Source organism: Meriones unguiculatus, chromosome 4 (assembly GCF_030254825.1).
Source record: "Meriones unguiculatus strain TT.TT164.6M chromosome 4, Bangor_MerUng_6.1, whole genome shotgun sequence".
Taxonomy (NCBI): domain Eukaryota; kingdom Metazoa; phylum Chordata; class Mammalia; order Rodentia; family Muridae; genus Meriones; species Meriones unguiculatus.
In genome coordinates, this window is record NC_083352.1 from 102,501,302 (window position 1) to 102,516,823 (window position 15,522).

At 45.2% G+C, this 15,522-nt stretch overlaps 1 protein-coding gene across 1 annotated transcript in view; it reads right to left on the minus strand.

Annotated features, from left to right (window-relative positions):
- Positions 1-15,522, minus strand: part of Osbpl2 (oxysterol binding protein like 2) — a 45,689-nt gene that overhangs the window by 10,465 nt on the left and 19,702 nt on the right. Inside the window, exons 2-9 of the mRNA XM_021646347.2 lie at positions 15,386-15,519; positions 14,888-15,029; positions 11,960-12,035; positions 8,279-8,413; positions 7,521-7,618; positions 3,636-3,818; positions 1,986-2,093; positions 1,216-1,305 (exon numbers count right to left, since the gene is read on the minus strand). Coding sequence (XP_021502022.1) covers positions 1,216-1,305; positions 1,986-2,093; positions 3,636-3,818; positions 7,521-7,618; positions 8,279-8,413; positions 11,960-12,035; positions 14,888-15,029; positions 15,386-15,422 — 869 coding nt within the window. The 5' untranslated portion in view covers positions 15,423-15,519. The remainder of the gene's footprint in view (positions 1-1,215; positions 1,306-1,985; positions 2,094-3,635; positions 3,819-7,520; positions 7,619-8,278; positions 8,414-11,959; positions 12,036-14,887; positions 15,030-15,385; positions 15,520-15,522) is intronic.

A 15,522-nucleotide genomic window follows, 5' to 3' on the forward strand; every position in this document is an offset into this window, starting at 1 on the left:
CTGACCTCTGGCTTCCACATGCATGTTCATAAACATGTATACAACACACATGCAGAACATGTACACACTCATACATCATACACACAAAACAAAACAAAAAAAGAAAAATAGAAGAGGAGGAGGAGAAGGGGAAAGAGGAGAAGGAGGAGGAGGAACAAGTTTAGATCCAGGATGCAAAACCAACAGGTCAAGACTCTCACACTGGCTCAAAATCAGACTGTTTCAGACCATGGGCAGCCCAGTCTCTAAAGATGCCTGGGTGGCCTTGGTCACCACTATGACTACGATAGGACCTGTATCCTTTGACACACGTTTCATCATCTAAAATCTGACATTAATATACAGGTTGTTTGAACAGATGAGTTTCTGGTTTACTAGAGATAGGCAGACAGACATTATATTACTGAAGGGAAGCTAGTGATAAAATTTTGAGATCCAGAACATAATTTTACCAAAGGCATAAAAATCTGGAAAATGTGTCAAAACACTACTGGCCCTCTTCTACACAAAAGTCTCCATAAGGTCCTGGCTTACGGAGTGGAATACTGCAGGCACGTGAACAATGCATGCCCATGTGATTTACTGATATGTAAAGTGGGTCCCATAGGGAGGAGACTCATGCTCAGGAAATTTCAGTTCTGTTTGTAAAACTGCAGCACTAGAACCAGCCCAGGTGATGTAAGCATTTTCGGAGGTGGATGCAAGGTGATAAGACTGATGCCAGCCTGCACTGCATAGCAAGACAATCTCAAAAACAAAACAAATGGGGGGGAAAAGCCATATTATCCCTAAGTAAAAGTCTTTTTTTTTTTTAAAGATTTATTTATTTATTATGTATACAATGCTCTGCTTGCATGTACACCTGCAGGCCAGAAGATGGCACCAAATCTCATTATAGATGGTTATGAGCCACCATGTGGTTGGTGAGGACTGAACTTAGGGACTCTGGAAGAGCAGCGTGTGTTCTTAAACTCTGAGCCATCTCTCCAACCCCAATATGTCTTATTTTTTAGGCTCACTTATCTTTTTCCTCCAGAGGGAATGAGCTCCTATCACCAGAAGTCACACTCAAAACTTAGCCTTTTTTAACATAAAAAGGAAAGAAAAAGAGCTGGCTTTATTTCCAGCATGAACAGACATCACTGTAGAACCACATCTAGTACAACACTGGCCACGGTAGGCCCACACCCAGGAGGCATCAATGAGTACACCTACTTTTTGTCCTGAATGTACCCTTCTACTCTGTGAAGTTCCTTCCCAAACAGCCCACATGGCTTGAAGTGAAGTATACACTTATCTCCAGTTCTGTGGGAACAAACACAAAACAGGCATTAGTTTACGATGTGAAATGTCTAGAGAACCAATCAAGCTTCAAGAGAAAAGAAAAGGGACTTGGCCATCTAGGAAAAGAAGCCATGAGTGATGGTTAACATGACAAGGTGCCTTTGCTCAGTGACAGAAAGGCTCTGTAACGGACTTGGGGTGACTGCACAACTGGGGAACATACTAAAATATCACTTCAGTGCCCATTTAGAAAACAGGTGAATTTTATTATTTATAAATTATATATCACTAAGGTGTTAACAAGCAAAACCAATGAGTCATAAGCTTCTAGCTGTAAGCCTAAGCTCTTGAATAATGTCTGGGCATTGTTACTACATTTTCACCTAGCACTGACACTTGTTTGGTACCCTTTACATTTCCAAAGAAATTAACAAAGAAAAATCAATCAGCAGGGCATTCCTGACTATCAACACTAGACAGAACTAAATCTAGCCAGATACAATCCTTAAGGGCCCCACTACAGGAAGGACTCAAGCCGAGGGATGGAAATGAAGGTCTAGAAGTCCAGAGAGGAATGCAAGACAATGGCAGCTCCTTTCAGGTTAGTTGGTTCATCATGGCTTGTCTTGCCATGTACAGCCTGGCCTGTCACCTATGGCTCTGAATTACCACCATCCCACATACACAGATGGACCTATCACCTGTGATTTAAGATCTCCACTACCCCATATTGTTCAATCCAAAGCTGCCCAAGGATGACATTGTGTACACAGCAGGTGGGGTTGGTCCAGGTGTAGGCTTCATTATGTCTATGGGAAAAAAAAAAAAAAAAAAAAGTCAGAGAAATGAAGCTCAGAACTTGGGTGACCCAGAAAGCCATGACCAGGCAAAACCAGACCACAACTGCCTGGGAGCAAAACAGTACTTTGAAGTCTTTCTAGTGCAGGCTATTTAGTTAGCATGCATATGAAATTAATTTCTCCTTTCCTTTGTAGCATCAACAAAGCTTTCTACTTAAATGTCAAGACAAGTTAATAAGCAATAAAAGAAGACTAAAACAAAAGAGAGACAGCTCTCCTGTGAAGCTGCCAAGAGGAAAGGCACTCTAGAGAATCATATCCTGAGCCCCAGCCTGGCTGTGCAGAATGTAGGAGGGGGGTGCTGTTGTCAACAACACCCAACACTCCTCATCCCTTGAAATGACCCTTTCCCAAGGAAAAACCTCACAGGGTGAAATGCAGTGGTACCTAGACCTATGCCTATGGGAGGCTGCATCAAAGAGCCATGAGTAAGAGGAAGAGCATATTAACACAGATGGCTGAGGAAAAATACCTAGAATGTCTCAAATGGTTCAGGCAGAGCCAGAGCCCAAACACATTTCTCAAAAACATTTGCAGCTTTCCAGTTGTGCCCATCTCAATTCCCAAAGCAAAGCCTGTCATGACACAGGTCAGCGGTAGGGTGCTCACCACAGGGGCTTCCCTTAGGAGCCTGCCTCTGTGTTTATGCAAAGATGTTCAGGGACAGCCCCTGCATTCTTGTTGTTAGTTGGATTTTTTAACAAGGTCTCTCTCACTGTGTAACTGTCCTAGAGCTTACTATGTAGACCAGCCTTGGCCTCAAGCTCAGAGATCCACCTGCCTAAGTCTCCCGAGTACTGTTATTGAAGGTGTTTTCAACTACACTCAGCCTGCCCCTAGGTTCTCAAAACTGCCTGGCAAACATCCAGTGCAGATCAAATACTGCATAGATGTTCCCTCAGAGCAGGCTCATGTATTAGAGAACCGATGTAGCAACTGAAACCCAGGGCTGTGGGAACTGCAGTGGGTTTCAAGCTCTAGCATATGCTGGATACTGGCTGAGTATCTCTAATGGGAGCTGGACTAGACAGCCTCTAAGAGGGCTCTCCAGTGGTCCTTACCTCCAGACAAGCAACGTCATGTGACAAACACATATGCCTGTGTGACCATCAGCAAGCAGGTATATGTGGCTGTTGGTGAGCTTTGGGTTCCTCTGCCTAAGGAAGGAGTACCCCATTCTGAACAGTCCTGGAAAGGGAGTCAAGTGCTAAGCTAAGCACTTGGGTTTAGGGCTGTCATAAAGCAATATTTGAGAGCTAACAGGAGCAGCTCCCATCAGTGTGTGAGAGGGATGTATGACTCACCCACCTCGTGGACAGAGGAACTCTTCTCACTAGGAAGCTGATCAGAAGAAATGCTGCTGGCAGAAAGGCTGTAAGCCCCAAAAAAGGTCGGGATCTCCCCAGGAAGAATGCTTGTGAGACATGAAGGCTATAACTTCCTCCCAGTCAGAGCAGAGCACTCTGGCCCTTGCTCGGTCTAGTCACTCACTTGAGAAGCTCCAGTGTGATGGTCCCCCGGGGCTCTGCCTCGACACTCTTGCCCCAGAACTTCAGCTTTGGGTAGATGGAGCCGTGGAACATAAAGTCTTGGTTGAGGCCTTCTGAATAAAACGCACTAATAGGAGGGTGGTGACTGACCTGCTCAGATATAAATCTGAACCCTAAGTCTTCCCTAGGTCCAAAAATAAGAATAGAAGGGAAAGAGAAAAAGCCACATTAATGACAGCAATAACAGAGGGCCACCAGCTCACCCACCACCTCCATCAGCCACTTGATATGCTCTGTTCTCCTCTGGCAGCTGATATAGGCCCTGGGCCCAGAGGCTTCCAGCTATGAGAGGCAGCAGAAACGCCTAGCAAACACCTCTCAGACGGCACATCTGGCCATCTACCATTACTCTAGAGTACACCTGCCCACTACCACACAAACGCTACTGAGGGAGCCTCCATTTGCCCTGCTGCTTTATCCCACTGATACCTGAAACTGACAGCCATCAGCCAGGCAGGCCTCAGGCCAACCTCACTCCCAAAGTCTCATTTCAATTTCCCAGGGACTCCTAATGCCAGTAAACCCCACTGACTCAAAAGCCTATGAAGGGGTGTTCCTGTCCAGCCTTTGTGCAGGCTCCTAAAACTTCTATGATGAAATGTCTTAGATCCCAAAATATTCCTGGCCAGGAAATTGGAGTTTAGCAGACTCCCTTATTCAATAAAAAATGTCAGTTTTTAATTGTTCCGGAACTATGAATACACCTACAGTTGTAGTCATTAAGAATTATAAAAGCTAAACCACATAATTACTAACTTAGCTGGAATCAGAATTCCCAATCATTACTGAGGAAGGAAAGTTGAAAAATTAGATTTTAAAAGGTTGCCTGCCAAGGTATGTAATCTACAAAATGAATACTTGTCTAAGAAAAGCATGTATATTTTTAGCTGTTCAAGAGGGAAATGAAGGGGCGAAAGAAGGTGTACACAGCCTGGTCTGTGCAGCACTGTGGAGCAGGGCCCCTTAGTGTCAGTGTGGAGACACCAACAAGCAGGCCTGCAGAGGAACACATGCCAAGCTGAGTGTGAGGGAGTTTTCCTGGCAGCCTGTGAAACTTCAGCTCAGCCTCTGAATTAAATCCCAAGTCAGGTTAGGCTTCCTATCTTACATTCAGCAGTTCAGGCTATTCTTATTCTTTCCTTATCTATACAATTGCTGCTGCTGCTACTTGCTTTTTTTTTTTTTTTTTTTTTTTGGTTGAGACAGATTCCCACTATGTAGCCTAAGCTGGCCTGGAACCTGTAATCTTCCTGCTTAAGCTCCTAGTGCTAGAATTTAGAGGTATGAGCCACCATGCCTAACTCATACAGTTTTTTTTTGTTTTTTTTTAATTATTATTCACTAAGCTTTTGTTTTTGAGACAAGATTTATCTGTGTAGCCCTGGCTATCCTAGAACTCACTCTGTAGACCAGGTTGTCCTTGAACTCAGCGAATTGCCTATGCCTGCCTTCTGAGTACTGGGATTAAAGGTGTGAGCCACCATCACTCAGATCCTATATTATGTTTTTCAAGACATTTTAATAATTTTCTAAAAGCTAAACAAGGTTTGAACCTAAATCTTGGTATGTAAGGGGCTCAGAGTGGCCAGCAATGGCAGCTCCTGCTCAGAAGTGTCTAGAAAAAGGAAGGAAACACTTCACCAATTCAGACAAAGCCACATCTTTAAGAGTGATGTTTGTGGGACTAGAGAGATAGGCTCAGTGGTTGAGAGTACTGGCTGTTTTCCAGAGGACCCAGGTTCAAGTCCCAGCACTCATATGGCAGATCACAACCATCCCTAAGCCCAGTTTCAGAAAATTTGGTATCATCTTTGGCCTCTCCAAGTACCAGGCACACATATGGTACACATACATACATGCAGCCCAAACATCAATACATATAAAATAATAACTTGTTCTTGTTTTTTGAGACAGGGTTTCTTTGTGTAGCCCTGGTTGTCCTGGCACTTGCTCTGTAGACCAGGATGGCTGACAGATGAATTAGCCTGACTCTGATTCCTGAGTGCTGGGATTAAAAGCACGTGCCACCATGAAAATGATTATGATACAAAGGAAAAGTAACCAATTAACATCTCACACAAGAAAATTTACTAGGATGTTGATACCAATTGTCTTTGGTGGATTACATCTGTTTTCTACTTCCAGCACTGCCATGTTCTATACAGAACATTATCCTGGCTAAAACACCAACAGGCTCCATTAAAATAAATTCCCCAGATTACCAGATGACCCTCATTTCAAGGCAGTGGTAGACTGTCAAGGCAGAGCTCCTCTCTACAGAAAAGATATCAGAGCAGGATGGCAGGTGCTGGCCCTCCTGCCTGCAGCCCCTGGCCCTCCTGCCTGCAGCCCCATGACCTGTGGCAAATAACCATAATGCTAGTCAATTAGAATACCTAAATACTTCCACTAACTTCCTTCCCTCATCAGAGAAGATCTACTTACTAAACTACACTGCTGTTCTCTGCATCCCGAAGGCTTAAGCACAACACTATACCAGCCATGCAGCACAGAATAGGTCCCAGAGTGGTAGACTAAGGATGCCTGAAGAGCACAAATGGGCCCACTAGGAACTCTACAAATTCGGCAACTAGTCCCTAGAGTCTGAGGTTAGGCTAAGGCAAAAACACACCAGGGTATACGACATGCAACATCTGTAAGAGTTTTCTGAAAGACTATTGCACCAACCAATGACGATGCACAGAGACTCTCTGCTTAGATATAGCCAACTGACAGCTCAGTCTCCATGTGGGTTTTGAGTAAGGAGAGCAGGGACTGCTTCTGTCATGAACTCAATTGCCTGCTCTTTGATCACTTGCTCCTGGTGATCTAGTCTTGCCAGGCCACAGAGGAAGAGGATCCAGGCAGTCCTGATGAGACTTGATAAGGTATGGGCAGATGGCAGAGGAGGAGAACTCCCCCTTTCAGTGAACTAGGGAAAGGGGATGGGGGAAGAAGGAGGGAGGGTGGGACTGGGAGGAGTTGAGGGAGGGGGCTTCAATCAGGATATATAATGAATAAATTGTGGGAAAAAAAGTTTTCTATGTAACTACAGGAGACCCAGAGTTGAAAAAGTAGGTAGCAACAATCTCCAAGTCCAGCTGTATAAAGGTTTACCACAATCCATATGAACTAGGATTCAGTGTCCAGGTTCACAGGTCTGCTATGTCCAAGGATGAGAATGGAGGGGGTTTGCATTGCTCATGTGCATCTGCCACCATCTGCCCTGTCCATCCCACCCTGGAAGCCTCATATTCTACAGGGCTCCAAGAGGCATGATACTATCCAGAAGAAACTCATCAAAAGAATTTTAGCAAGCATTCACAGACTAGGCATAGTGAGGCTAACTCTTGAGCCTGTCCAAGCATTCCTGAGACCCTGTAACACAGGCACAGTATAAACAGTGACTTTGGCAGTTTCTCTTCTCTAGGGGTTATTTCTCTCTCATCAATGTGATGGGGGAAAAAAAAGGTATAGTCCTTTTATTAGTTCTGATTCCATTTTTTGTTGAAAACCAGTGACTCCCATGTCTCTGCTATGTAGTTCAAGTATACCACTAGCAGTCTGAGTAGCATGGCCTCCACTCTTAAGCCCACTGCACTAAGATTCTATGCTAGCCCTTCATATAGTACCAGGGTTCTATTCTATCGGTAACACCACATTCCATGTATGTGAATACCTTCTTACCCACAGCATTCCAAATACTTCTGTAGCTCCTAACTCCAAACATCTATCCTAATCTGAGGAATCAATGCTGAATAGAGAATTGAGCTTTTTTGTCATCCAAGGGCCCTTCTGTAGAAATTTCATATTGAATTCTCCTTACCTGATCAATTCATATGTCTCCCCCAAGAGCGGGTTAAAGGGTTTGCCAGTTCTCTCCCACTGGGAAGCCACAGCTGAGACTGCAAAGGCAGCTACTGACTGCAAACAATCCAAAGATGGATCAGAACATCTTCAGTCAAGACAGCAAATGAACCCACAAGGTATTCTGGCACTCAGTCAGCATCACTGCCCACTCTGCTGACTTCTCAGTTTTTCACTCACAATGTTTTTTAAGATTACAGAAATTCTAGCTGCATACCATTATTACCTACTACTTCCTCAAAGTTACAAAAAGAGGGAATGATATATTTTTCTCCACCCCAGGCTACATACCCCGCAGACTCTGAAGCAATGTCCATGCGGCAGTTTCATACATTGGCACTCAAACACACAAACACACACACACACACACACACACACACACACACACTCAGATGCGCGCATGCGCGCATGCGCACACACACACACACACGTACACACACGCACACACACACACACACACACACGCACACACACGCACAGATGCACAGGTAATTGCCCCTAAACAGGCACATGCACACATGAGACAGTGGAGATACAGGAGAGAAGCCAACTCTGTGAGGCTGACAGCTGGAGTTCTTAGGCTGGCCAGATACCTAAAGAGAATACAATTCTTCTAGACAGCCCACCAGCAGGACACCTGGGTCCCTGCAACAATGGGGTCAGTCAGTCAAACAGTTATGGCATGGGGACTATCTTCACATCATAGGAAGTGCCCACCTGCATCCTTTCCAGGGGCTGGGACTGATTTGAGGCTTTGTGAATGAGGTACACATGCTCCATGTACTCCGTAATCCGCTGCAAGAAGCTCAGTGGCTCATTGAAGGCAATTGGCATTGTGATCTTGGATAGCTCCTAGAAGAAGCCAGAAGGATATCTGGTTGGGTGTCTGAGGCTTCCGGGCATGCCCCAGATGCAAGTATCCCACTTTATTCTGAGTGTGCCAAAGATCACTTCCCAGAGCCTCAAATTCCCACACAGACAAGCTCTTAGAAGCCTCTGTGCACAAGCTATCTGTGCGAGCCCCAGCTTCCACCTAACTCAATAGAGAATGTATTCCTGAATGGCAGCATGGCAGCTCTTCATCTTCCAGGCCTGGGAGCCACTCCCAATGTGCAACACATGCAGTGATCACAGGAGCTCCAAGACAGCCACTTCATCTCCCCTCCCACTCCAGATAAGTAGTACCAGCCCCAAGCTTCCCATTATTAAAACTTGCCCTTGCTGGAGTGGGAGGGGATATGTACTAACACACACCTTTAATCCCGGCCCTCAGGAGGCAGAGGCAAGCAGATCTCTGTATTCAAGGCCAGCTGGTCTACAGAGTGAGTTCCAGGACAGCCAGGACTACACAGAGAAACCCTGTCTCAAACTAACAAAACAAAACAAAACAAAACAAACTTGCCCTTAGCATCCATGGTTTTCCAGGATGGCACAGAAGCACCTTAGTTGGCAGGCATGCCCTTCTACAATGTGGCTTTCTCTGGAAGCTATTTCAGAGTCTGTAAATGTGACTCAGGAATCTTTCCCCAAGCACCATGGGACAGAAGTGAGGCTATAGCTCCTGCCTCCGCAGAGTTCATGCACAGAGGACAAAAGTCCGCAGGAGCTATTCCTGAGCTGGGCATTAACAGAGAAGACAGAACTGCCAAAAGAAAGTGGAGCTGTTATAACAGTGCAGGCTCAGGTGCTCCAGAAACAAGGACAAGCTACAAGCTATGGATCTTGGGATGATTTGCAGGCTTTCTGTACTGGGGGCTAGAATGACGGCTCTGCTCTCACAAACCCCAAAGTCACTAGAGATTGACAGACCGCCCTGGGGGAGGCAGTATGCTCAGCATGTTATCAGCAAGACAGCCCTCCTAGCCAGGTCCTGGGAGCAACACTGGGGAAAAAATAAGGCCTTGTTTACAATGCTGATTTGGGAAGATCCCACTGAAAGCCTGAACTCACAGACTCAGAGCCAGAGTCAGTCAGGCTCACAGACGTTATATGCCAAGCTGAGAGACATTCAGACATCTGGGAATATGGGGTTGCTGGACAGAATGCTAAGACAGGAAATACAAGCCAGGTGCCTTCTGACGTATAGAAGGGACCAAGACCATATAAGGAAGTTGTACAAGATTAGCAGGAAGGACAAGAAACCTGTGACTATATCCACCATATCAAGAACAAGTACAGGAGAGTTAAGGGAGGGAGCAGAGATGGCAGCCAGAAAAATAAAAATGTAAGAAAAGATAAAGCTTTATGTACCTTCTGAGCATTCCATACCTGTAAAACAAGGGAAGTTGAGCCCATAACCTACAGTGCAAGAGGTCAGAGAGGCTGGCTGGGCTCACAAGCCTTGCATGCCCACTGCGCACCTGCTCTAAACCCTCAGCCTTGGGGTCCACAGGCTCCACCTCTGCTGCTGGGTACAGTAACATACATAGTCTATAAAGTACACTTGGCTACAGCTAACAAAATGCCAATACCTTTCTCCTTTGGTTCAGCAATCCCATACTTGGGCACCCATCCCTAAGCCTCAGCAGACACACATGCAGGGCTAGCCACTGTAACCTGCTTTGGTCAGCCAAAAGCCTTTGAAACGGTCTAATGTCCAAAACAGGGCACATTCCCACTAAACTAAAAAACAACCAAGAAAGGCACATGAGGTAGTTAGTTACAAAATCACTCAGACATTGGCGGCTGAGGGATAAAGAAAAGCCTAATGCCTCTCTGAAAGGATGGGGAGAAGACTTATACATAAGTTAGGGTGCAGGGCATGGGGCGAGCTACCATGAGGATGGGGGACAGCTACTTGTGGGGAGGGACAAGGACAGAAAGCTGAGCTTCCTAAAACACACTGCCACGTTCTGGATGTGGTCTGAGTATCCCACGGCTTCAGCAATTAACTCTGTAGAATTAATAAGACGGCACTTAATCCATCTATATTTGTTGGATGCCAGTCTTCTGGGCAGCCATTTGGATTAGGTTAAGTCATTGGGTGGAGGGAGCCTCCATGGTTGACTATGGCAGCTAAATTAAGAGAAGGGTAAGGGGACTGGTGAGATGATTCAGCAGGTATGCTATAAAAGAGAACTGATTCCTGCAAGCTGTCCTCTGACCTCCACATGCAGATATGTAGACATAAATAAATGTAATTAATTATAATAATAGGACAGGGCAAGGGCTGGTAAAATGGCTCAGTGGTAGAATGCTTCTGAGGTTCTGGATTCAATACCTCATACTATAAACAAACATCAGAAAAACAGAAGAAGAGGACGAGGAGGAAGAAATACCAACTGTACATGTCTGTTCCCTGCCTCTCCTTATGCCATGTCCTATGCTACCTCAGGACTCTGCCAGCACCGGTCATCACCAGATGCATGCCCTTGGCTTTGTACCTCCAGACACAAAACTAAAGTGAGCCTCTTTCCTCTACAGTCTACCCAGTCTAAGGTACTATGGTACAGGCAATAGAAAAGACTAACACATAGTTAATGAGTCTGAATTTAGACACATACTTTGAAATGAAGTAAAAAAAGAAACCTGTAAACATCAAAAATGTCATTGATGAACCTACAAGATTCTTACAGACCCACACACAATCACTCATTAAAACACAGGAAAACTTTGCAATAGGATAAACAATCAAGCAAGTAAGGTATGGCCAACATCCCCAGTAACATGTATGAACATCTTATGCAGTTCTGAATGAGCACAGACAACAGCTCCTAGCTTTTGTGTGCTCTTGTCCAAAAGATAACCTCTGATTATTGCTTCTTACAGCTTCCCTGATGCCAACCCCCTTATCAATCTATCTATGTTCAGTCAGTCTAAAGTTATTTAAAATAAAATGTTGGAAGAAAATGTTTTCTCTGGGAAGGAAGTACAGAAATAATCATAAACAACAACAACAAATGGCATTAAAAGAATGCAGGGAAACACTCCTGAAATTTGGCAATGTGCACTTCTGGACTCTGACTCCAGCTTCTTGTTGCCAAGCACTGATTTGTGCATGGAACATACCATACCATATGGGTACACTGATTGCTAACAGTCAAAGACCATATGGAGAGTTTATAGCTACCAGACACAGAGGCTCAGCAGTTGACAAAAGCTATCTGGAACCTAGTGTGTTGCTAGGGCCCCACCCAATCTCATGTAGAAGGTGTTCGGGCCGTAAGCAAGGAGCACATCTCAGAGCACCAGGAAAAACGCTTAACCACTTAACTGTAAAATTGCCACTCTGCTGTTCCTAAGTAATGTTGTTTCCCTTCCCCTTATGCAGCTGTTCCTTTCCTGCCTGGTTAGCTTAATTTCGTGATCATTATAAATATACAGCACACATTTTCTTAGAGACCAACAGTGCAAATCTTATGCCTAAACTCCATGCTTCACAGAGTTATCTGCACTCACCAAGCCAATGCACTTTTTCAGGATACTCCATACACTGAAATCGCTTCTGGTAAACATGGGGGCAGGAAGGGCTGTCCTGTGAAGAATTTGAGAGCAACAGGCATTTATTATCCAATAGAGTATATAAGGAACCTATTTCTCACAGGAACTTCTCAAGATCATCATCTTAGCTTGAGACCTAAACATCAGTGTCTCTAAACAAGGGTATGCCTAGAAGAAAAGCTAGGTCACAGCTGAAACTCGGCAGGGTTTCTGCACCACTGTTTTGAAGTTCTCTTAGTAATGGCTACTGGTTATGGCAGCCTTGGAATCTTGACCCGACCTCCTTTCATGAGCTGGGGGCAAGGCTGATAATGAGGTGTCCCTCTGCTTGTGTAACTAATGTCCCGGGACAGTGGACAAAACTGAGACTACCAGTCAAGAAAATCTCCAAAACCAGCTAGCTATTCATCTGTCTGCCACAGACCTATCTTCCCAAGGTGCATTTTTTCTCAAGCCATCCTCCATCCAACAAGAGTTCAGCAGTCACTTTAGCCTCAACTCCAGCTGTGGCTATCTGGGGAAAGACTACAGATCCCTTTAGGAGCTGTGGGCTACACTGAGCACTGTCTCTATGGGATGGGGAGAAGCCTCAACAGAGATCTGACTAGCTTGTGGGAAGGAGTGTGGCCCATCATAGGAGTGCAGAGATGACATCATACTCCAAGCCCTCAGATATACATGGCTGCTCTGGACCCTTAGACCCTTAGAAGCCAACGTAGTTATTCTTATGGAATTCCCAATGACACTTCTCTAGAATGGAAGAGGAGAACCCTGACTGGGAATTTTGATCCTGAGATGGTGATAGGTGGGGTCTTGCCTGGTAAGACCTCACAAAGGGCTCATGTGGGTAACTGAGTCAAAACAATAGGGAGAAAATAAGCTCTGAGACATTGGGAAAGGAAAGAAATCTAATGTTTACTGAGCACTATATACCAGGGCTGCTGTGCACAAGGTATCTGTGAACGCTCTAAGAAGTCAGGGTTAGGCTCAAGGATACAAACTGCGCTGGTTAGTCTTTGTCAACTTGACAGAAGCTAGGATTATCTGGGAAGAAGTACCTCCACTGAGAAAATACCTCTATCAGATTGCCTATAGGCAAATCTAGAAGGCATTTTCTTGATTAATGATTGATGTGGGAGGGCCATGCCCACTGGGGGCAGTGCTATTCCTCAGCAGATGGTACTAGGTTGCATAAGAAAGCAAACTGAGCAAGCCATGGGAATAAGTGACATTCCTCCATGGTCTGTGCCTTGGTTCCCTGATGACAGACTGCAGTCTGTGAGCCAAACAACCCTTTTTATTCCCAAGTACATGAACATACTTGGTTTTGGTTGTGGTGTTTACCACAGCAACAGGAAAGTAACTAATACACAACCCTTGCATAAAGATGGGAAGGAACAACAAGAAAGAAGACATGAAGGAGGATGGCAAGGCTCCAGGCTAACTCTGCAGCATGGGAGGAATTTGGGTATGCACAAGCCTAGCTAAGAGCCCCAGGGGAGGATAAGAAGAGGTCTGAGTACCAGGGGTGGGAGATGTCAGTCTTCATTTCAATACAGTCACTATACAGATCAATGCCCAAGATGGGACACTTCTGTAAGCAAACAGCACTATTCAGAACTGCCTGGGATGGGGGTACAAAGACAGGAATGAATCCATGCTACATTAGCTTTAGGCAGAGAACAGAGGTGCCACAAATAGTGTGCTAAGTGCCACTGTGTTTAGCAGAAAGAATGAGGGGAAGGTGGCACACTTGATGTATAACGGACATGAGATAATCTGAAGATCGAGGTGTACTTAGAGGCCAAAGCAGCAGATGAGGGTATGAGGCAGTGGTCCCAGGCTGGCTGCTAGTGTTTGGTCACAAGGTGACGTACACTTAGGAGGGAGATGGTAAGGTATAGAGTGAACATAAGCTGCTTTAGACAGACCCTCACAGCCGTGTCAGGTGTTCCCGCACCAACTAACCACAGGAGTGTAGGACACGAGAAGGGTAAGCACCCTGGGCAGAGCGTGCCCTGGAGACCAGTGGGCCCCCATGAAAGATCAGCAATAAAGCTGGAGGGGGCCACTGAGGCCAGAACCACCTCAGTATACATGCAAGGAAGCCTGTGTCCCATGGACGATCCCTATGTGCTCCAGCAGCTTTTCTTAACAGACACTGAGAAATTCCATGATTACTACTACTTCTTTTTTTTTTTATAAGACTTATTTATTTATTATGTCTACACTGTTTTGCCTGCACATCAGAAGAGGGCACCAGATGGTTGTGAGCCACCATGTAGTTGCTGGGAATTGAACTCAGGACCTTTGGAAGAACAGCCAGTGTTCTTAACCTCTGAGCCATCTCTCCAGCCTGATGACCACTCTTATCATAGTCTGGATACACAAACGAACATGGTTTTGTTGTAACAATTAATAAAAACCCTGTCAGTCCCTACAGAGCTGGTAGCCAACATTTCTCAGTGAGATGCAGAACAGACAAGAGAACGCTCACTATTCTCACTAGCTCAGCAGCCAAGCATCTCAGTAAGACACAGAAGGGACGACAGGATTAACCTGGTACCAGTGGAGTAACAGTTGGGTCTGTGGGTCAGTAAGTGAGGTGTGTGGATCATGATGTGCACAGGCTGTGAGCCAGCCTGGGACAGCACTGTAACATCATGGAAAGGAATTCACAGGTCAAACACTGCCCTCCACTGGTCTCCCATGCTCCAGGGGACAGGCATCAAGTCTCATAGGCTAGACTGCCTGGAAGAGATGCCTTGGAACTAGAGATGCTCCAGCTTAATTCATGCGGCCTAAGGGGATAACTTATATTACATATTGGGCTGAACATAGATATACTTGGGATAATTCTGAAACAATGTATATAAGACAGCATACCTGTGTTTTTGAATTCCATTTTCTTGTGATGGTCTCTCCCCACTTTTCCCACTCCTAGTATTTTTGCTGGTATCCAAATCAATCATCCCACTAATTTTATTTGCCTCTGAAAATTCCCCTGTAGAGTTATCAGAATCAAAGCCTGCAAGAAAGAAGCAAAATAGTCACCTTCAAGACTTGGGAGGTATAGAAGCCTACTTCAAGAAGCTTCTTGACTACACAAAGAGAAGCCTAAAGATATTCAACTGTTTTTTGAGACAGAGTCTTAACTATGTAGCCCTGTCTGGCCTCAAACTCACAGTGATCCAGCAGTCCCTGCCTCCTGAGTGCCACATCCCCATCTGACCACTTTCAAGTAGTACATTTAGAAGAATTCTCTGTTCCCTAAAAGTGGTGGTCCACTTTAGTGTCTGGACACACAGAGGGTCTGTGTGGGATCCACTGTGATCTGTTAGGATGGAAAAGAACATCTGAACACCATCTCTTGTAGTAGCTTACCTGTGACGGCATCAAAGAATTCTTCCTCCCCGTTCATCCTTCAGTGACCAGGCTGTCACTGTTCTGGGGTTTGGTCCTCCTACTGGATCATATCTGATCTATATTTACATAGAGGCTGTTTGGATACTGGAGATCTG